Source organism: Xyrauchen texanus, chromosome 19 (genome assembly GCF_025860055.1).
Source record: "Xyrauchen texanus isolate HMW12.3.18 chromosome 19, RBS_HiC_50CHRs, whole genome shotgun sequence".
Lineage (NCBI taxonomy): Eukaryota > Metazoa > Chordata > Actinopteri > Cypriniformes > Catostomidae > Xyrauchen > Xyrauchen texanus.
This window is the reverse complement of record NC_068294.1, coordinates 26110457-26134377: the sequence shown is the minus strand read 5'-3', so window position 1 is coordinate 26134377 and position 23921 is coordinate 26110457. Positions and strand designations below refer to the sequence as shown.

Below are 23921 nucleotides of genomic sequence, written 5' to 3'. Positions count from 1 at the left end.
TGCATCCGGAAAGTGTTCACAGCGGTTCTCTTTTTCCACATTTTGTTATGTTACAGCCTTATTCCAAAATTTATTAAATTCATTATTTTCCTCAAAATTCTGCAAACAATACCCCAGAAAAGCTAAGAGGCTGTTTTGAGTGCACTGAATGGGACTTATTTTTTAACGATGATGACTGTTGTAGTAATCATGAATTGCTGAATGATACAATAACCTGTTATGTTAATTTCTGTGTAAATTCAGTGGTTCAAACAAAGAATATCAGAATCTATCCAAATAATAAGCCGTGGATTAACAAAGATTTGAAACATTACCTAAACATGAAGAAAATAGCCTTCTTGCAGAATGATCAGCAGAAAGTAAAAGAGTTCAACAAAGCAGTAAAACGTAAGATAAAACATGCACAGAATGAATATAAAGAGAATGTCGAAGAGAAATTAAAAACAGGGAATGTAAAAGACGCATGGAAGGGTTTGAATACAATGATGGGTAGACAAAAGAAAAGAATTCAACAATGTGAAGAAGACCCTCATTGTTTTGCAAATAATCTTAATATTTTTTATTCACGATTTGATAATGATTTTAACGATAATTTGTCTGCTAGTAATGAATTAATGATGACCATGACTCAATCACAGCCTATGATTATACAGGAGAGGGAGGTTGTCACAGTGCTTCATAAAATTAAACCGCATAAGGCACCTGGCCCAGATGGCCTGAAGGGGAAAGTCTTGAAAGAATGTGCAGCACAACTTGGTCATGTGTGTACAAGGTTGTTTCAAACCTTCCTGGACAATGGTTTTGTACCATTAGCCTGGAAGAATTCCATTGTCATTCCGGTGCCAAAAATACCTAATGCAAAATCTCTCAAAGACTTTCGCCTAATCACACTCACATCTATTCTGTGTAAATGTATGGAGCGCATAGTATGTAAGGAATTGTTATCCCAAATTGAGACATGCAAAGACCCCCTGCAATTTGCCTATCGGGCCAATAGGAGCACTGTGGATGCCTCCCTTACTCTTTTAAATAAGGTTCAAAATCATCTAGACAACTCAAATTCCTATGTTCGAATACTCTTTATGGATTTCTCATCCGCTTTTAATACTGTCCAACATTATCTTCTTCTAAAGTGCTTCTATGAGTTAGGTGCTAGCAGTTGGATGATTTTATGGATTAAGGAGTTTTTAAAAGGTCGCCCTCAGCGAGTTTGTGTTAATAATAATGTTATGTCGGATTGCTTGGTTCTAGATACTGGGGTACCGCGAGGGATGTGTACTGTCTCCAATACTTTTTCCCAGATACATAAATGAACTGAAGTGCAATGATCGATAACCTTACCCTTATAAAATATGCCGATGATATAGCATTGGTCTCATGTCAGAAAGAAATGAACTGCACCTCATATTTTGAGTACATCGACAGTATCATCCGTTGGTTTGAGAGTAGTTCTTTACATCTTAATATCGAAAAGACAAAAGAGTTATGTTTGAGAAATCAATCAAGAAGAGTAGATACTGCATCTGAATATAAACCAGTTGTCATAAAAGAAAAACTGTAGAGCAAGTCTCGAATTTCAAATATTTGGGTACAATTATAGATGAGAAACTTAATTTTGAAAGTAATGTGGAGTATATTCATAAAAAAGCACGACAACGCCTGGGTCTCCTTAGGAAACTGAGAAGCTTCAATGTTAGTCAGCAGACCCTAACTATGTTGTATCGATCAATGATTGAGAGTATTCTCACATATAACATTATTTTATGGTACAGCAATCTAACACTGAAACAAAAGAACAAACTCTCACAAATAATCAATCAAGCAAATAAGATTACTGGACAAAAACAACAGCCACTACAGAGCTTGTTCGATCATTTTATGGGAAAAATGGCAATTGCAATTTTTAAAGATAACACTCACCCTCTTCACTCTGCTTTTGAATTGCTCCCATCTGGACGTAGACTAAAAATACCCTTGGCTAGAAAAAATCTCTACAAAAGATCGTTTCTTCCTATGGCAGAGATTATCTTAAATCGTACAGTGTTTTAATTGAAACAATAGAGCGACTGCTAATATTTTTAAAATGTTTCTTTTTTACAGTGTTTAACTATATTATTTTTTGTATTTGTGTTGTTGATATGTGATGTGTCTTATGTTACAGTGTCAAAGAAAAATTTCCGCTCTGTGAAAACAGACTGGACAATAAAGTAAAGTAAAGTAAAGTAAAGTAAAGTAAATAACGACAACGTGAAAGAAGTTTGTTTGAAATCTTTGCAAATTTATTAAAAATAAAAAACAATAAACATAAGTATGATACATAAGTATTCACAGCCTTTGCCATGACACTCAAAATTGAGCTCAAGTGCATCCTGCTTCCACTGATCATCCTTGAGATGAATCCTTTAGTAAATTCAGTTGATTGGACATGATTTGGAAAGGCACACACCTGTCTATATAAGGTCCCACAGTTAGCAGTGCATGTCAGAACACAAACCAAGCCATGAAGTCCAAGGAATTGTCTGTGGACCTCTGAGACAGGATTGTATCGATGCACAGATCTGGGGAAGGGTACAGAAACATTTCTGCAGCATTGAAGGTCCCAATGAGCACAGTGGCCTCCATCATCTGTAAATGTAAGAAGTTTGGAACCACCAGGAAACTGAGTGATTGGGTGAGAAGGGCCTTAGTCAGGGAGGTGACCAAGAACCTGATGGTTACTCTGACAGAGCTCCAGCGTTTCTCTGTGGAGAGAGGAGAAACTTCCAGAAGAACAACCATCTCTGCAGCACTCAACCAATCAGGCCTGTATGGTAGAGTGGCCACACGGAAGCCACTCCTCAGTAAAAGGCACATGACAGCCCGCCTGGAGTTTGCCAAAAGGCACCTGAAGGACTCTCAGACCATGAGAAACAAAATTCTCTGGTCTGATGAAACAAATATTGAACTCTTTTGCCTGAATGGCAAGCGTCATGTCTGGAGGAAACCAGGCACCGCTCATTACCTGGACAATACCATCCCTACAGTGAAGCACGGTGGTGGCAGCATCATGCTGTGGGGATGTTTTTCAGTGGCAGGAACTGGGAGACTAGTCAGCATCGAGGGAAAGATTAATGCAGCAATGTACAGAGACATCCTTGATGATAACCTGCTCCAGAGTGCTCTGGACCACAGACTGGGGTGAAGGTTCATCTTCCAACAGGACAACGATCCTAAGCACACAGCCAAGATAACAAAGGAGTGGCTACGGGAGAACTCTGTGAATGTCCTTGAGTGGCCCAGCCAGAGCCCAGACTTGAACCCGATTGAACATCTCTGGAGAGATCTGAAAATGGCTGTGCACTGACGCTCCCCATCCAACCTGATGGAGCTTGAGAGGTCCTGCAAAGAAGAATGGGAGAAACTATCCAAAAATAGGTGTGCCAAGCTTGTAGCATCATACACAAAAAGACTCAAGGCTGTAATTAGTGCCAAATGTGATTCAACAAAGTATTGAGCAAAGGCTGTAAATACTTATGTACATGTGATTTTTGTATTTTCTTTTTCTTTTTTTTTTTTTTTAAATTGGCAAAGATTTCAAACAAAATTCTTTCACATTGTCATTATGGGGTATTGTTTGTAGAATTTTTAGGAAAATAATGAATTTAATAAATTTTGGAATAAGGCTGTAACAAAACAAAATGTGGAAAAAGTGAAGTGCTGTGAATACTTTCCAGATGCACTGTATATAAATACACACACATACATACATACATGCACACACACACACACACACACACACACACACACACACACACACACACACACACACACACACACACACACACACACACACACACACGTAGTGCAAATCTAAATACAAATCTATTATATACAGTGCAAGGGAATGTAATGGCAGTAGAGGAAGGATGTGTTGGATAAATATTAAAAGACTAAACTGTGAATTGCACATAATTATTGTACTCAATGGGGCAGCTTTATCTGTTCATGAGATGGATAGCCTGAGGTAAAAAACTGTTCCTGTGACTGACGTTTCTGGTGCTTATAGCTCCAAAGTGTCGGCCAGAAGGCTACAGTTCAAAAAGGTAGTGGGCAGGGTGAGCGGGGTCCAGAATGATTTTTCCAGCGTTCACTCTGGAATTGAATATGAAAAATGTATGTATTTGATTTTCCGAAGTATGAGTCCACTTGAGAAAATGTTTATATTTATCATTTTTCTAATTGCATTTTTCATTACAAAAAAATTTCAACATTTTGTGCAAAACCAGATGATCATGATCCTGCATGTGAATTTTCACAGAGCATCTTAAGTGCTTTAATGAAAGAAAACCTGTCTTTAAATGAGTTAACACAGTTAATGACACAATTTGATTACTGATCACGAAATTGTGTGGAATTTAAAATATTTCTTATATTATGTCATTGTAATTATGTAATCACTAGCAAGCAACCGTGAGAGAGGAGCAGGTTTTTAAAAAAAAAAAATAATGTTTTTTGCACCTGAATTCCAATCTTGATGTGATCCTTCCTCATGATAATGCAGCATGTTTTCATCAGCTGAATGGGAGGCTAAACACTTGTAAAGTGTGACGAGACTCACGCTGCGCATGCAAGCCATTCGCGCATCACAAGCCGATCAACTATTTTTCCCTTTTCAGTGAATCACACCTGCAAAGTCCTAAAACTTTATTTCCAGGTTTCATTTATATTTTGAACAGACTTGAAAATATTTTTGAACCCCACAATGTGGGTTTATGTTTTCTCTTTTAATCTTTTATTGTAATTTTGACACTGATCATGGTTTAAGGAGGGTGTACCTGTATGCTGAGTTGGAAATCTCAAGAATTAATAGTGGTATTTTCCTTATCACATGATGTATTGTTCTGAAAGCAGAAAGAAACACATGAAACACGGAATGTAGGCTGTTATCCAAGTAGTCTGTCCGAAGCAAAGCAGGCATGTTTACTCGCGCCATTAAACTAAAGTGAAGCATTGCCGGTTCGTGATGTGTGAATGGCTTGCATGTGCTGCACGAGTCTGTTGGGTTTACTGCAGTCTCGTCACATTTTAACTGTTTGTTTAGCCTTCCATTCATCTCATGAAAACACGCTGTTGGATCATGAGGAAGGAACACGTGCCACAGTTTGCTAACCCCTGCAGTAGGAGATTGGTTACAAGGGTCATTTATACAGTTTTGCGTTCACTATACAGTAATATTTGGCTCAGAATGCAGCGATTGACTAATCAAAATCAGGAAGCTGTGTTAATTGTTGTAAGAATAATTATTTTAAAATTTTAAGCATGTAGTAACGATCTGGGTTGATAATTGGACAACACAGCCTTCCAGCCATTCTGATATAGTAAAAGCTATGCCTTGAAACACCTGTTGGTCTAGTTAATATGTATATTACTCTGTAGCATCCACAGAATAATGTTCTGTTATTATTTACATGCCGTGGACTACATCTTCTAGTGGCAAAATAGAACACAATTAATTTGCTTAAAAGAAAAGTAATGTTTTAATCAAATGTATTTTCTTTCTATATTTTGCATTATTAAGTACCTGTTTTATAAAAGAAATAAGCCAAGCGAGCCTCTGCTATTAATTAATTTGTTAGTTTATAATTATACATAAGTAATGTTACATTGATTTTGGAGATTACTTTGGGTTTTGTAAATTCATTATTCATTGGTACTAGCAGTAATTGATTGATATCATATGGATAAAATCATGGGCATAATTAAAAAATAAATCAGAATGACTATTCAAAATCTGTTATATTTGATTTATTTGATTTCTGTTCTCTCTGTAGGCATGTGTAGTGTCGGCCTCAGCGTTCTGACAGTAACTGATTTTGAGTGCCCTCTCTGCATCAGGTCAGTGGAGATTTATAGTGTGTCCTGCTTCACTGGCCAGTGGACATTTAAATAAAAACCCTTAAAAACTTTGCTATAGTTGCTACATTTTAGATTATAGTGGGCACTTGCTGATTTGAAGACACATGGCAAGCAGTATTTTTCTCCACAGTATTCCGCCACAATATATTTAAAGGGGTCTAGACATGCCTTTTTTATTATTTAATATGTTCCTTGATGTTCAATTATAATATTAGTAAAGTTTTTTGCTCAAAAACAGTCATGTATTTGTAAAACATGCTAATTTTCCACCATCATTCTTACCCTTTGTCAGAAATGCTCAGTTTAGCTGCTGCCTCTCCTTTAAGACTTGACAATAAATGATTGGCTCTCTGCTCTTGACTGACCGGCTCTCTCCTTGCATCTCACTGCTCACCGCTGCTGGGTGGGTTACGGAAGTGATTAGTTAAATTAAGATTTGAATTTGTTGTTGTGGAGGTGGTCAGATGGAGATGTCTACCACAGTGTGACATCACAATGTGGAGGAAGCAGAGAGCGAGTCATTTTGGCAGCTTGGTTTCAACAAGTGCTCTTTTTGCAGTGAGGAGGAAGTTTTGAGTTCTGAAACTTAAAGTATGTTTTTATAGTACAATGACCTCTTAAATTTCAAAACATCAAATGGAAAATGTGATTCCTCATGACCCCTTTAATGCTTTATGCTTTAGTGTAATTCACTGATTCAATATTCTGTTGATGAGAGCACAATGCGATTCATTATAGGGTAATTTATATTTTATTACTTTTTTTGTCCTGCGCTCATCTCATGATCAATGTTTTGCAGGTTGTTCTATGAGCCAGTGACAACACCCTGTGGTCACACCTTCTGCAAAAACTGCATTGAGAGAAGTCTCGACCATAACCTCCGCTGTCCACTCTGCAAACAACCATTGCAGGAGGTACTTTAAAAACACAGTGGGTGGAATTAAATAAGATTGAATTGTGTCCAGTAAAAGCACTGGTTATTTGCAAGCGCTGTCTACGCTGGTGTAGCACCAATTCAGTAAAGGAATTATTGAAATCATGCTACAGTGGATACTTGCCCACAAAATCATAATAAATAAGCCTAATATACATGGAAAGGAGTCATGTTGGCATGAAAAGAAATTAGTTCATTTAAATAGTCGACACAATTTTAGCGCTGATTGTGCTTGCTTAAACTAGATTGCAGGTGGTTAGTGAATTAGACACAGGTTTTTCTGCTGAAATACCACATGCAGAAGTGGCACTCCTATTAAGTGTATTCGCCCCAGAGAGTTGTAATAACTTAGTTTTCAAATGTGTTCAATGATTGCTTTTTATTAGATACATTTCTAACTAATATACACTCAAAAAATGTTTTCACCTAAACTGTCCTTTAAAGCCAAAACTCAGTAACTACAACTTCAACAGCAACAGTAAAACAGAGAAAAGGACGTTTTTTTGATTGTCCATTCAAATGTGGAGTATAAAATATTTTCATTCTGTTTTATATTAATTGGAGCATAGTTGAGCTAAACTCGATTGTCACAGACAGATCATTGTGCAAGACCCGATTTAGGTCATAACAAAATTTTTACAAAATGTTTAGTTACTGCATTTCGCATTTGCATGGTAGTACAGATGCACACATTTTTAAATCAGACCTAGTAATCCTTTTAAATCATTAAGTCAATCACCATGTGTTTTCAGAAAGAAAATAAATAAACAAATCTGAAACAATTGATACAGAGCATATCTTATTACTTAATAGTTGAAGTCTCATTGCATCACTTCCTATTTCCAGTATTTTAAGAACAGGAAGTACAACCCCACAGTGCTGCTTCAGGAGATTTTGTCCCGTCTCTTCCCCCAGCAGTTGGCTGAAAGGAAACAGGTGCATGAGGCAGAGATTGCAGAGCTCTCAAAGTGAGTGTCCCTCTTCATGTTAACAAACAATAGTGGTCCTACCTTTTGTATAGCAAGTTATGAGTTGCTGTCATCAGAACATTCTTGCAAGATCTAGAAGAGACCCAATGCTCCTCTTCTTAACGAAATGGGATAAAATCCTAAGGTTTATAGGCTCAGTCTTGTATAACAAAAGACAAGATACATATGTTTGCTCATATTGTTTTGTAAAAATATCTACAGTTTGACTAAGGACATCCCAATCTTTGTGTGCACGGTGGCGTACCCTGGCATCCCATGCCCGCTGCACATCTTTGAGCCTCGCTACCGTCTAATGATGAGACGATGCATGGAGACAGGCACCAAGAAGTTTGGCATGTGCAGCTATGAACATGGCAAAGGGTACATTCAAAAAAATTATTAGCTTCTGTACACTTATAATTTTTGTATCACTTATTATTTCCTAAACGCATTGGAATGAGATACTCAAAAGTTCATACCTGAATTCTCTATCACAGCTTTGCAGATTATGGTTGCATGTTGGAGATTTTGGATCTGGAAGTACTTGCTGATGGCCGCTCCTATGTGGATACAGTGGGAGGTAGTCGCTTTCGAGTGCTTAGGAGAGGACAGAGAGATGGCTACCACACTGCTGATATTGAGTACCAAGAGGACCATAAGGTCAGGGATTACACATTGCCATAACTTCCATAAAAAATATATAAAGTATAAAAACTACATGGACTCCTCCATATATAAAGCCATTGTGATAAAAAAGGATGCTAGATATCCTTCATGTGAAGCTGCTGAAGTCTTTTATTTCTATACAGCTGTATCGAGGCATGATAAACTTCGGATTCAGCCTGAATTGTGAATTTTCAAAATCTAAACCTTATAACCAGATTACACAACATTTTTCAGGCCATAAAGTAATTAAATTGCACTCCTGATGTAAATCAATTTGCACCCCTTATATAAATGAAGAAAGTGAAGGGTTACAGTTGGTTTTATAATATAGAACCGCCACCCCTTTTCAGATATAGTTCTTTAAAGGACACTCCTGCTTTCATTTTATAATTGATGGCTGTCACCCAAAAGTTATTGTAACACCAAGGTGTGGACATTTGTTTGTCACTATAATAATCATGCTATTTGGTTGATGCAATTATTTTCATTAGATCCTTGATTTCAGTGCCCATCACGATGTCTGTTGGAACTCGCATTTCAGGGCAGATTACTGTAATTTCCCTTTCAAGTAGTTAAATTTGATGCTACATCAGTAGTTGATGCTGTGGGAGCTCCTCCAAGGGGCAGTGACCTTGAAACCATATACCATGGCAATTGAACCCCAATACCATGCCAACTGGCTGGTGACACTTGGTGCTCCGCCCTATGCATGTGTCATCACATACATATAAGCCAGAGCCCAGCACCACACCATCATAATTTTGCTCTTTCATTATCACTCATGCTCTATCTAAAACCAATGCTTCGCAGTTCTAATGTGAAAGTTGAAGCCAGTCCACCTCCCTCCCACTTTGTTCCTTGTGTGACTCTCGAGGGACCACATGAAGGAGGATAGAGGATGACGGTATATTGAAATTAGAGATTATGAGGATTTGTCATTGGCACAAGCCTTGCGCACCACTGATTCTCCCAATGCAGCATCTTCACCCATTCGGTTCACCTAATGACCTGAACCCTACAATTGATGCACATGATTCTATCATGTTTGGCAGCAAAGGAGATGCTGTATCGCTAGAGGCCTCCAATGCTAATACTTGGTCACGCTTGGTTGAGGAGCAGTGTGTTTGTATTACCCCTCGAGCAGTGGAAAACAATGCCTGATCTGCTTCAAAGACTTGAGTTGATCAAGGTTCTCTGTCAGGCAGTTGAGATTACAGCTTGAGTGGCAATGTCTGTTGTGTCCGAGTGCTCTGAGTGACTGAGCCGGCAAAATCAAGCGTTATGTTGTCCAGGGCCATTCTTTCCCAAGTTTCATGACCAGCTGGTCAATCCAAGCATGTAGACTCGCATACATTTGTTGGGTAAGGCCTAAACTTCAGTCTGATGCGGCTCTGAAGAACATTGCAGTGTTGCAGGCCTACCAGGCTGTTCTACTAAATGACTTAGATGACAACAATAAAGACTCCAAGACTTTCCAAGAGCTGTGTTACACCACACGTCTGGCTCTCCAGCTAACAAGATTACTGACCAGCCCATTGGCAGATCTGTAGGTGGCCTGGTTTCCACTGAGTACCATATCTGGCTCAATTTCTTTGATCTGAGGGACAAAGACAAGGCTGTCTTGCTTGATGCCGTGGTGTGTCAGCAGTGCCTCTTTAGTGATGATATTGATACCTTCACTGATAGGTTTAACTCGGCTAAGAAGCAATCACTGGGCTACAGACATGATGAGGCGTTGTAGCTGTGTAACCCAGTCAGTTCACTGACACCGTTCTTCGGGACAGCACCCAGCCAAACAGAGTGCTACTAGCAGTAACCCAGTTCCTTCCTATAGAGGAGTGTCAGAGCCATGAGTGAGGAATGATTTGGGCGGTATTCTGGGAAGCTGAGGTTGACCTGCTTATCTCACCGGAGAACACATATTGTGTTATCCAAGCTCCACTATGCATTAACACACAGGCTTTCTAACTTTAGCTAACTTTATATGTCCCTGGCCTTAGCTCACATATGGCCAGTGAGAAATGCAAATATGTGTTCCCCATCTATTGCTACATCAACTATTATGCAAAATATGGGAAGACAGGGAAAAATTATACTAATTGTGCCGAAATTGCCCACCAGCAACTGATTCCCGGAGGTTGTAAAGCTTTTGGGGGCTCCCCCCTGGGAAATTCCTTTGAGGCGGTATCTGTTCTCACAAGCTTGAGGCACGATCTGGCATCCTCAGCCAGAGCTCTGGAGACTGCATGTCTGGCCTCGGAATGGGACTCGTCTGACACAATAGGGTTATAAAAGAACAACCTGTGCTAGGCACCATACTACAGGCCATGTCCCCCTTATGGAGGTGGCTGTATGTCTTTAAATGCTGACTTTCTGCTGACTGGTGTTCCTCCCCAAGTGTGGACCAAACACATTTCCTTATGTAGATGATACTCTCTTTCCTGCAGTAGTGTTTGGATGCAGGACTCCATCCATCCAGCTCAAGATTTACATTGCTGCCATAGCGGCCACTCATGATCTCTTTGAGAGCTTGTTTTTAGGCAAACACCCTCTGGTCAGTAATTTTTTGCGTGGTGCGAGATGGCTAAAAAGCCATGAACAGGTTCCCCATTTGAGCCACTAGGGGTGGTAAGTTTATGCATACTCTGAAGATTATGCTGATACTCACTTTGGCATCAGTCAAACATGTAAGGGACCTTCAGGCCTTTTCGGTCAGCGACTCTTGTTTAGAGTTGGGACCAGGCCTGTTAAAGGCAGTTTTCAAGCCCATAGAGTGTTATGTCCCCAAATTGCTGGCAACCCCCTTTAGGGCTCAGGTTTTTCACCCCGTTGTAACATTCTCCTCTCCTACCTTTGAGTCAGATGAGGCTAAGAGACTACAGATGCTCTGTCCTGTGATGGCATTATGCATGTATTTCGATCGATCAAGTCAGTTAGGGTGTCTGAAATGTTTTTTATTTGCTTTGGAGTCTCTTCACAAGGGTAGGCCAACTCCAAGTAAAGAATTTTCCACTGGGTCCTGGATGCCATTGTACTCGCTTATGATTCACTAGGCATACAGTGTTCCAAGGGTGTTAAAGCTTATTCCACCAGGAGAACGGCCTCCTCCTGGGCATGGAAAAAGGACATGCCACTAGAAGACATATTACTGGCTGCAAGTTGGGCTTCCTGTTGAAAATTTGCCAGGTTTTGTAATCTGCATGTATCTTACTTTACTTCCCACATTTTCACACAGAAGAGGGTTGATTATTCAATGATGACTGACAAGTTGGTTAGTATCGTTGTATTGGGTATTAGATCAAAAATGTGGTTCTCTTTATTCCCACTGGTGTGAGTGAGAACATGCGAGCCATTTACTAACCTGTTGGCTGGTTTCATTGGACCAAACCCATTGGCAGGTGTCTGCCCTGCTTTTCTTCTCACTAAGTAGAAAGATGTGCTGAGACATTGGACCACAGCCAGGTATTTCTAGGATCTCTGTCTTGGTATTGTGCCATAAGGTTTACTTTCCTTCCTGTTTTTCCATGCAAAGCGTTGATTGTAGAAATGCCTTTTTACTACCATGTTGGCTAGTGGGCATTGCCTTATCACTAACATGGTGTTATGACATACGGCTCTCACAGCGTCAGCTACTGACACAGAGTCAAAGTTATTGACTCTAAAGAGAACATCTCTGTCACTGATATAAGCTTGTTCCTCTGAAAAGATGTAGTGCCGCACTACAGATTTTTCATGGTTTAGGGATTGACAAATGCACTCTTTGCCCTTCAGTCTGAAAATCATGATGGTGTGATGCTGGGCTCTGTATTATATGCCTGTGATGATGCATGCATAGGTTGGAGCACCAAGCATCGCCAGCCAATCAAATTGCCATGAAGATATAGAGTTTCAAGGTCACTTCCCCAGGGAGGAGCTCTCAAAGCATCAGCTACTAATGCAGTGTCTCATTCCTCATTTCTAAGGACCAAGGTTACATCATTAACCAAAATGTTCTTAAATCATTCTCAGTCTAAGGTTCAGGGCGGTTCTGACTCCTGCAGTTAAACTTTCAATAATTAATCATTAATGCTTTATGTGACAGTGTTGGTGTTTTTCAGTTAAATTGCCATTAGAGAGTTAGTCTGGAGTCAAGAAAATTAGTTAAAACATTTGCAGCTCCTTGCCTCTTTCCCTTTGTTTACGTGTCTTTACAGTCAAAAAATTGGGTCAAGATTGAGCAGTAAAAGAAATGTGTGTATTTAAAATTCATGAGAGAGGATTATTATTATTGGCCTGAGCCTGTTTGCATCATGGATTGCTTATACTTGCAATACATTTGAAACCTATTGTTAGTACTCCAAATTTGAATCTCAAGTAAATAGTTAATGTTAATCAGCGTTAATTGCAAATGTATTCAACAAACATTAGGAAGTCAATGAGGTTGTGCTTATTTGCCTGTTGCAAATTCAAATTCAACAAATTCAAGCTTTTTCAAACCCATTTACATATATACTGATTATGCAAGATTGTTTTTTCATTTACTAATGCATTGGAGATAGAGTTGAAAGAGTTGCCATTTGTTTCATGTGTCTTTTTTTAGGTTGAAGACGCAGAGCTTGAATTGCTGCAGCGTCTCCATGACAGCGTGTATCAGCAGGCGAGGGAGTGGTACCACCGTCTGAACAGCCGAATTCAGGAGCAGATTAGTCACCAGTATGGCATCATGCCTGAAAAAGAGGATGACATTCAGGTCAGATCACTCATACAGAATAGTGCTTTCACTATCAGTTAGCAATAGAGTGACCAGTATTTTTCTTTTATGACTGATACAGATACCAGTTATTTTTTAAATTTGATACTTTTATTTATGTATTTATTTATTTTTATCCCCTTTTCTCCAAATGTTGGAATGCCCAATTCTCACTACTTAGTAGGTCCTCGTGGTGGCGCGGTTACTCACCTCAATATGGGTGGCGGAGGACAAGTCTCAGTTGCCTCTGCTTCTGAGACCGTCAATCCACACATCTTATCATGTGGCTCGCTGTGCATGACAATTTATCGCACAACTTATTGCACAACTTATCACAAGCCCCATGAGAGTGAGGACCACTAATCATAACCACAAGGAGATTACCCATGTGACTCTACCCTCCCTAGCAACCAGGCCAATTTGATTGCTTAGAAGACCTGGCTGGAGTCACTCAGCACGCCCTGGATTCGAACTCACGACTCCAGAGTTGGTAGTCAGCGTCAATACTTGCTGAGCTACCCAGGCCCCCTAGATACCAGTTATTTTTATATTTAAAAGTTTGATAACCAGTATGCAGAATATTTTTGTTGTTTTTATTGTTCTATTATACCAGGCATTTTCAAACTGGTGTCAAGGGACCCCCAGGGCGCCGGTAGGTTATTAATTGCTTATTCTGTTGGGGTGTTTCTTCAACTTATGCCATTAACTCCCAGAAAGTAAAATACCATTAAAAAAAAATTCAAACTACATCACAGGAGATTTGTAAATTTTTCTGAACAAATTCTCATCACATTGTCATTTCCACCACAATTTAAAGTCTGTGTTGTGTTTAATAGAATTCTGTGTGGAAATGAAGGTGATTAATTTTTTTTGGAATATAATGTCTGACTCCTTTGTCTTGCTAAGGCTAATTTAATTTTATGTACCATAAATACACATAATCTTATAATATATTCACCCATTTTGAACAATTTAGCAAAATTACAGTTTATAGAAATTACTTTCCCACAATAAATATTAAAATGGTGTATGTTTATTTCACTCATTGTTTCGATTATAAAATAACAAATTATTTTTATATAAAAAGGATTTTCTTAGTTTAATATTGAAAGTCTGTGTCATGGACAAGGATAAAGAAAAAAAAAATAACAACAGTAAAATCTAAACATAAAAGATTTGAAAAGTACCACAAAGAAATGATGAAGGCCTGGTTCACAGTTTTATGTGACTTACATAAACAATACTTATAAAAAATAATAATAATAAATCTGTTTGTTTTAATAAAAATCAATCTCTGGGACATGAAATTGTCTGAAGCTGAAGAAGCACTCATTGATAGCCTTGACATATAGTTTTGTGGAAAAACGTATATATATATATATATATATATATATATATATATATATATATATATATATATATATATATATATATATTTTATATAATAAAATTATATATATACTGTATATATATATTTCTATGTGTTTATCTCTCCTTTTTTACATAATATGCATTATGAATATTTCATTATTATTCATTATTAACACTTTTCTCACTTAAGAATGAGTGGTTTGTATGTTGTCATTTATGAGTTAAGAGTAATTTATGCAAACAATACATTAAATAACTAAGTTACTCTACATATGAACACTGTTGTCTCACTATTAATGTAATGTCATTGTTGGGTGCTATTCTTTTGAGACATAACATATGGTGCCATTTATCAGTAATAGAGCTAATATTAAAGAAACACTAACCAGTTAGGTAGAAAAGTGTGAATACTGGTAAAAAATATCAGTCAAACCGATTATCGATCTTTCTCTAAATAGCACATAACACAAGAAGAATCAGCAACATGCATTTTAATGATCCTATTAGTAGCTGTCTTAATGAGAATGAATGTGTTTTTGTGCATTACAGGCTTCTGCTAATGGGCCAGCCTGGTGCTGGTGGCTGCTGTCTGTGCTACAGTTAGATCCAGCCTATCAGACCACCATACTGTCTCTTACCTCCCTGAAGGACAGACTGGGTCATTTACGCATTGTACTAGAATACTTCTCTCAGAGTTAGGATAGATACACATTATAAGCCCATATCTTTGATCTCTTTTGTCATCACATGCATGTACTGTACCATGGAAGACACAAATTTGAATGTATAATTTTTGTTTACTCAAGGCAATGATCTCTCATGTTTCCTCTCACCACAAAACTTGATCTCTTTTGGACAAAATTTGATCACTTTTTTCTGATCATTAAAATTACACATACATAAGATTACTTGTGCTTGGATGTATAACACTCTGTAAGGCAACACGTCGGTATAATATAAGTTTGTTAAAAACAAGATTACATATTTTTGGGATCTTTTCTAGTTTTCAAGAGCTTTGAATATTTTGGAAATCGATTGATTCATTTTTTATGGGCTGTACAACTGTTGAATTAGTCATCGAACTAATTCCTACTGTTCATTAAACGTCAAGAGTCGATGCCAAATATTGCTGTTTATACCAACAGCTAGTTTTGTTGAGAAATACATTTGAGATTAAATGTTGCCAGTGCTAATGGGCCCTGGCCAGGATTTTTTAAATGTGTAGTTTACATTTGTGGCCGAGAGAGTTGGCCCAAGAGATTGATGACTGAATAAGAGCTCATTAATTATGCATGAACAAGGCGTTTATGAATACAGCCTCCTAATCTCACTGCTAATTTCTGTCATAATTCCGGCCATGATCATGACTTTTGAAAAATCAGAAATAATACTTTTTGTACTTAAGTTATGTGGATTGAAACTTATACTCTAATAATAATGCAGATAATACAATTCAAAACTTGCTTTTTCTATTTGTTGTTGCAATATTGTGAATTGATGAATGAAAGCTGCTACTGTAGCTGTGCTTTTTTCATTCTCATTATTATGTGTGGCAAGCTTTCTAGCATGTTAATAGAGAGAAGAGTACATTACTCTTAAAGGAATAGTTCACCCAAAAATTTTATTTCTGTCATCATTTACTCACCCTCATGTCATTTCAAACCCAGAGATATTTAGCAGAAGGCTGCTTTTTTTCCATGCAGTTTAAGTTAAATCTGCTACTGTAGAGGATCCAAAAAGGAAGTCATACAGGGTTGAAATTACATGAAATTACAGGGGTAAATGATGACATAATTTAAAATTTTAGGTGAACTAAAAAACAGAAGATGATTTCGGGCTTGTGATGGTCTCCAGGGCAGTTCTAGGAGGCATAGTGAAGGTTGTAGCAGTCCGGAAGACCTGGTAGAACAGTGTGTTCTTGTGCCTTGTTTAGGGCCTTAATCTAGATTCAGATGTTTGGTTAAGGATTGAGAATGAATGTTTTTTATTTCTCCTTCTGTGCCACATCTCGAGAGAATGTAAAAACAGCAATGTTACACCTGATTTAACATAATTGTATACATGGACTTGAAATTGGGAGATAACGTTTTTCAAATGTTTTTGTTTTTTCCTTTTCTTCATGCATGTCTACCTTCTAATGGCTAGATGTCCAACAAGTGTTAACAGGTGCCCATATGCACTGTAAATTTATTTAACATTCTCAGATTTGATCTTTTGTTCATTGTTCTAAAGATAGTTACTGTGATTTTTCCATTTTGGTCTTGAAAACCAGTTACTTGTGGATGGGTGCTTTGTTTTCAAACCTGTTTTAAATGCAGTAGTTCTGAACATGTGGAAATCCAAATATTTTGTGCTATACAATAGGGCTCATTCAAAACCTGAGATCTGAAGATTCTGTGATCTGGGCCACAAGTATATTCTTCACACTGTAGAAAGAGAACTAGTCATCACATTTTAAAAGATCACACCTCTATGGTCAAACTCATGCTGAGCCACACATTACTTGTGATCGCAATTGAGACTGCAATGATTCAGACAGACATGTGCATACAAACCATATCAATCTTTATGAAAGGGATTAAAATCAAAAAAGGTTTTTATTTAAATTTAATTGAATAATTTAAATTATAGAAACGTTAGAATCATGCATCTGATGTTTCCTTTCGTATTTTAAGGTGCACACTTGACAGCTAATACCTACCACCTTAAGGAGACAGGACTTGAAACTTACTAAGAAAGTTTTTCTTGAGACATTACAGAACTGCTTCATCCATCAATAGGTCTGTCTTGAATATGTATTTGTTTGCCTGAATCACAAATGCCATCATATTTTTCAGCCTTTTGGAAATGTGTATATAAAGGTGGCAAATCTTGTGGTTTTGCTTTAAGATAGCATAACTGTAGTCTTGGAGAGAGAATTTATTCTTAATAATAATCTCATTACAGAGAAAGGTGCTATTGTAGCCCTCAAACAAGTTGTCCAGTCTAAGAAAGAGAGTCTATAAAGAGAGACTTTTGTTAGGTTAATCTATAGATTAGTTGAATCACTAACCCATATTATATAATAATTTTGTTCTGAAAATGCTTAACATTTTTGGAGAATCAAATGTTTTCCGGCCAATGGTAAATAATGGTAAAATGCTTGCACATTTATTAAAAAAAAAAAACAATCATGCATTTTATTTATTTTTCCTTTTTTATTTTGGTCACTAATTCCTCTTAATGCCATGTCTCTATATGTTTGAAATTAAGGCAGCCTTATCTCTAGTGTCTTATCATTTTATATGCCCTGGTGTATACTAGGGGCCTGTATCAGTGGTATATATAATTATTATTATTTATTTATTTTTTTTTTGAGAGAGATATTTGTCCCTGATGACTCTTTATGACATTATAAAATGTTACATTAAAAATAGTTAATTCAAAATGTCTTTTCTTTTCTGTCACCTGAAGATAACAATGCAACCTTTATAATGCGTTTATATTACCAAGCAACCACTAGATGGCGTCATACAATAACTAAATATTTAATAAATGGCCACCAGAATGTCAAACGCTTCAAAGAGTTTAGCATGTATCAAGTACACGTTTAGTTTTCAATAGCATATAATGCACAGTGGAGTCCAAAGGTCAGAGACCATATAAACATTTTGGGATCCTATTTAACCTGGGCATAAAACAAGTTAAAATATAAAACAAACACGATACAGGACGTAAAATAAAAATGGAAATATTTCAGATTATTATTATGCATTACTTTAGGTCACTAATCAAACAAGCAAATTTTTGTCATTGGCCAAAATGTACAAGAAGTCATATTTCCTTTCATCCATCCTATCTCTTCCATGACAAATACTAAGAAATTCTGAAAATCATCTTAATTTTTTGGGATCAACTTTTCACTCAAATTGTTATGCTGATAATATTGTTCGTAACGGTATGCAGGCTGTATTCTGGATGCATTTATAGAATGGTGGCATTGGAGCTTTTTTCTTGTTTTTTAATCCACTGCTTCAAAGCAAACACTCTACATATGCATGAATTATTGACTCTAAAGGTTAAAAATGGCTGCAGCCTGCTAGGTTGTTATTACATTATCATCACTGCTTATGCATTATTAATAATGTATTATACACTTAATGTTGTGCTTAGACAAGTTCATTTGAGGATTCTTTTCATAACTATGATTTCAGCAGTAACTTATTTATCCCATCAACAAGCGAGTCGCACAAGTCTTAGATAAATGCTCTGAAAATGTCATACCCAGCAAACAGGGGACGTCCCCCGGACGTTGTGAACGTCTACTTAGGTCCGCATTTGGTCCGGTTCATAACGTTCGCTGGGGGACGTTCCGAGGACGTCCGCATTTGGTCCGGTTTATAACGTTCGCGGGGGGACGTTCCGTGGACGTCCGCATTTGGTCCGGTTTATAACGTTCGCGGGGGGACTTTCCGTGGACGTCCGCATTTGGTCCGGTTTATAACGTTCGCGGGGGGACGTTTCGTGGACGTCCGCATTTGGTCCGGTTTATAACGTTCGCTGGAGGGCATTCCAAGGACGCCCAATTACCTAGTAATGTTTTTTTTTTTTTTTGACATTACTATGGTTTTAATGCATTAAACCATAGTAATGTAAGGAAAAACATGTCTATTTGTGGAAATGGTTTTACCAATAAAAAAAAAAAGTTATATGTAACAAATCATGTTTCTTAAGAATGGTTTAGAAACTACTCAATATTCTGTAAAACATGGCCTTAATATTGATCCTTTACTGATTGTATTACAATGATCCAACTAAACCTGATTTCACTATTTAAAATGAATAAAAAGATATGATACAATGCAATTGTTTTCATTAAATAATTTCCACCACCATTACTATATGACTTAATTAGGGTCAATTTAATGTGTTGCATAATCTAAATCACAATGCACACAAAATCAGGCAATAGTGCACCACCATTGTGCAGTTATAGATTAACTGATTAAAACAATGACAATAAAAATTAAGAACAATGTTAATGTGTTTTTTTTAATTCAGAATCTTTGCAAATTTCCATCAATGAAGTACTATAAAATAAATAATTGTTGCATATCCACACAAACACATTCAATTAAGAAAAAACAAACTTGAATGTACAACTATAGCCCAAATAGAAAACGTTTATTATTGCTAAGGGTTCAAAATGTAAGCAAAGCGAATGAAAACAGAAATGCAGAATGACAGGTCCTGAATCAGATGCAAGCAATGACTTCCAAACAGCAAGTGCAGGAGAGGCGACCAAAAAGGATGGGAACAAGTCCAATGCTGAAATTGCTGGAAAAGAAAAATGAAAAAGATACAGGTAAGACATGCATCCTCATGTAAACTTCGGCAATTTCACATTCTACACACCCATCATTTCAATTGACAAACTGTTGGTCAGGCTGCAAAGTAAGGTATTTTTTGTCCCAAAATAAAAATAATATGAATAACAGTTCATGCATAATGGATGGGTGGAAATACATGATTCTCATTTAAAAAAAAAATCTGAATAATATGAGAGCCCAAATATATATATATATAAAAAACAGGAATACAAGCTTGATAAAAAATAAATAAATGTGACTGTTCATTTGAAACATTTTGTAAAAGGTATAAACTACAAAAAGAATATTGTCACTACAGACAAAAATTGTTCTCATGTACTTCAAAAAAAATTTCAACACTTTTCTGTGATGTCAAACACCAAAAATACTGCTGTAAAAGTGTCCTTAAAGAACAGTTGACCAAATAATGAATTATTGCTCATTGTAGGTGAAAAAGACGTACAGTAAAATTTATTAAAAATGCATTCAAGTATATTTGTATTGTACTAAAAACATACTCAAGTACATTTTAATAGTACGTCTTTTTCACCTGGCCACATTGGTCTGACCTGCATTGTGTGAATACAAATAATATCTCAGATCTGTATAGGTCCAAAGTGAACAGATTTTACAATGAAACAATCTATATTTATGTATGATTTAGCACCATATCAGCAGCAATGGGTATATATATACCCATTATACTGGGACGATACGCCTATCTCCCTATTTGATACTATTACGATGGCGATACAATATGTATTGCGTTTTTTTTTTAAGAATTGCGATTCTACAAGACTGTATAAGTAACATTTACAAAAACAATTCATCACAACTTTCTGACTTATTTCAGAAGCATCATACAGTACTACATTCTCTTGAATAAATAATTCAATAACAAAAACATTTTTTAACAGTCACTTGTCACCACGTAGTAACGAAACAATGTAATTGATAATTTTTATTTTTTTTTACATTATTTTAAGCGCCAAGTTTCTATCAAGAGCTGATTTCTATGATAATTTGAACTATTGGATCATCACAGTGAAGTGCACTTTGGGTGAGAGCACAAAATCTGCAGGAATGAGTAAAATTTTGCTCAATACGCGCAATCCCTCGCCAGAATTCAAGCCCTGTACCACCAACAACATTAATCCGGAGCAAATTAAATGAGTGAGTAAAGGGTTGGTGTGTCAACTTCATGGTCGGAGAGATTAAAGAGCGAGAACACGCAGCTGGTATCGTTTGTATCTTTTCTGCCAGAGAGTTTCAGATATTTCAGTATCAATATGTATCGAAAAATCAATATTACTGCCAACACTAGATTGCACTTAGTTTTATTATTTCAGATGCCTTTTTAAAACACTACCATTGAAAAATGTAAGGTATATAAAATTCAACCTGCCAAAGCGGTGTTAATGTCAAGCCCTGGTGTTAAAACAAATGCTAAGATTTTTAATAAATTCATGTTTCAGTATTGAACACCCCATTTCCATTTGTTTTACACAGATACATAATACCCTTGCAGCCCTAATATGTTATTAAAATAGTAAGAAAGCAAACGTTTCAGGTAGTGGTGTCATTTGAATTTGCTTACCTAAAGCATCCTCCTCCAGGAAGTAAACTATGACACCAGGGACTGGAACACAGAAACAAATTAGATTAATAGGCATTAATTGTTAGGTTAAGTGTAAATGCTCTCTTGTACCACAATCCTCCATTATTATTACAATAGTCATCTGTGGGTTTACAAAAAGGTTGAGTCTGGAATAAAAAGCAACAAACTTCCCTTTAATAGGGAAAGAAGAAGAAGAAGAAAAAAAAAAAAAACACTAGCACTGATGAATTGTCACAATTAAAATTCAGCCAAACCAAAAGCTATGTCCTGACCTATAGCTTTGACTAAGAGAGGGGATAAAATACATTTGAATACACAAATTTGAATGCACCTCGCGAGAGATACTTATAACTGACATAACGGAATTAACGTTTGTTGGTGAAAGACAGTGGTGGATATAGACGAGCTCCTATTGATTTTCGTATTTTTTCATAAATTGCGTGTATTTTGTAGTTAATTGTTAGATAAGTTAGTTGATTCATTTAGATTTCATCATAGGTTAAGTTATAGTTATCATATATAGTATTTATATTAGTTATAGTGTACAGTTTGATAATTAGATAGGTAGTTTTCGTAGCTTAATTGACGTTAGTTAAGTTGTGTGTATATATATGCTGTTCATACGTGTTTGTGAATAGGATTAGTTAGTTTATACGAGGTTTATAGCTATAAGTTACTTATTTGTTTGATTTTTCATATCGTATTCGCGTTCATATCATAGGTAACGTTACATTAGTTATCATATTTTAGTGGATTTTAGCTTTCATAGTACGTCGCAGGTCCATTACACCACTTTCTTCGCGAAACCAGTGGAAATAAAGTTAAATTTGAGGTAAGTAACTTACGTGTATTAATATATATTAACCGTACATACATATAAGATCAAATAAATGAAGCCTAGGTGAGCAGGATAACAGAAAACTTCTGCATTGTAACATTGAATCTTTTTGATTGATGTGGTTACAGTTCAATCTGCTTCAACACTCCAACCACAGTCCAGTTCTACAAGCCAGCAGATTCAAGGTACGAAGAAAGACTTTATACACATATATACAGATGACCTGGATAGATATGTACAGGCATTGTGATTCTAACAGTCATACTTTCTTTAATATGAATCAGCTCTGTTTAATCTGTCTTTTTGACATTTGCTATAATATATATATATATATAATATTTTGAAGGGCATAGGCCTTTTTTGTTGCATTGATTACAATAGTGTTATTTGAAGCATTTATTACATAAATGTTAAAATTGATAGATTTTAATTATACTGTAATGCTGAATGGCTATAATTACTAAAATTGAGAAAAAAATCAGAGAGAGAGAGAGAGACAATGTTTTCACAATGTTTTCACAGATATCTCTCAGCTATTTGATGGCTTGGAGAGAAGAATACTGCTGAAACTTGACCAAATCCATGCCGATATTAAAACAGCTATTGGACTGCAGTCTGTGAACCAGCAAAGCACCTCTGCCTTGGACCTATTCGAGGTGCTAGAGGAGCCTTGCAAGTCAGTGGAGGAATTGGAAGAGCTGTGCGAAAAGCTGAAAGCTGTTGAGTTTCACAAGAAGATTGTATGTGCTGAAACAAATGCTGTTTTATGTTATGCTGCAATTTCTTGGCACTGTTCTTTGATAACTGATTGTTGTTGTTTGTATGTAGATTCGATATCTTTGTCTTCAGAGTGCAGGCAGTTTGGGGATGGCATTAGAAGAATGCTAAAAAAATCGGAGAGAATTCCCTTTGGGCTGAATACAGCTACAAAGGGAGAAAAGGAAAACGGGCATTTCAGCAACTGCTGATCAATGATGCGATCATACGTAAGTTCAAAACATTACTCAAGAGATCCTGTCTCCAAGATTGCAAAAAGCGCAAGTTGAATGTGATAGATTCATTCTCTTTGATTGAAATATTCATTCAAACTTAGCATATAAATATATAAGTGGAAAATGATCTGTTATGAGAACATGATGGATTTTTAGTACTATCGAGAATAATACTTTCTACATGTGTCTGTGATCTAGTTATACTTACTGTGAACTATAACTTGAAGGTGCCTGCAGTAAGGTGTATCCACACCACAAGACCCAGAGTGTGGAAGACATGATAGCCGTGACCCTTAAGCATGCTCCACATCGTGAGAAAGCAAAGAAAAATGTTCAGGTAAGAGGATTTTGTCCAAAAACTCACAATATAAGTAGGCTTACTTTTAAAAGAGTATTAACACTGGAGAGTACGTAGATGTGAATTTGAGAACTTGTACAATAAATATTCATACTTGTACGTGAACATTTACACTCACAGCTCCAATGTGAAAACCTGTCAAATTAAAATCTGAAGTTGAATGTTGAAATTTGCACTCGCAGACAAAAGACAAAAAAAATATAT

At 36.6% G+C, this 23921-nt stretch overlaps 1 protein-coding gene and 1 long non-coding RNA gene across 2 annotated transcripts in view; one reads left to right on the top strand and one right to left on the bottom strand.

Moving 5' to 3' along the window:
* The window catches only part of LOC127659385 (LON peptidase N-terminal domain and RING finger protein 1-like), a 29038-nt gene extending 11106 nt beyond the window's left edge, over positions 1–17932 (top strand). The window contains exons 6-12 of the mRNA XM_052149175.1: positions 5811–5874; positions 6695–6809; positions 7676–7797; positions 8020–8178; positions 8295–8457; positions 13043–13192; positions 15113–17932. Of these exons, the coding sequence (XP_052005135.1) occupies positions 5811–5874; positions 6695–6809; positions 7676–7797; positions 8020–8178; positions 8295–8457; positions 13043–13192; positions 15113–15262 (923 nt within the window). The 3' untranslated portion in view covers positions 15263–17932. The remainder of the gene's footprint in view (positions 1–5810; positions 5875–6694; positions 6810–7675; positions 7798–8019; positions 8179–8294; positions 8458–13042; positions 13193–15112) is intronic.
* Positions 17933–19445: 1513 nt separating this feature from the next.
* On the bottom strand, positions 19446–22399 carry LOC127660040 (uncharacterized). Its single transcript, XR_007972600.1, has 2 exons — positions 21509–22399; positions 19446–19879 (listed from the first exon to the last, which is right to left on the bottom strand). It is a non-coding gene; the product is annotated as an uncharacterized LOC127660040 (long non-coding RNA).
* Between the last annotated feature and the right edge of the window lie 1522 nt (positions 22400–23921).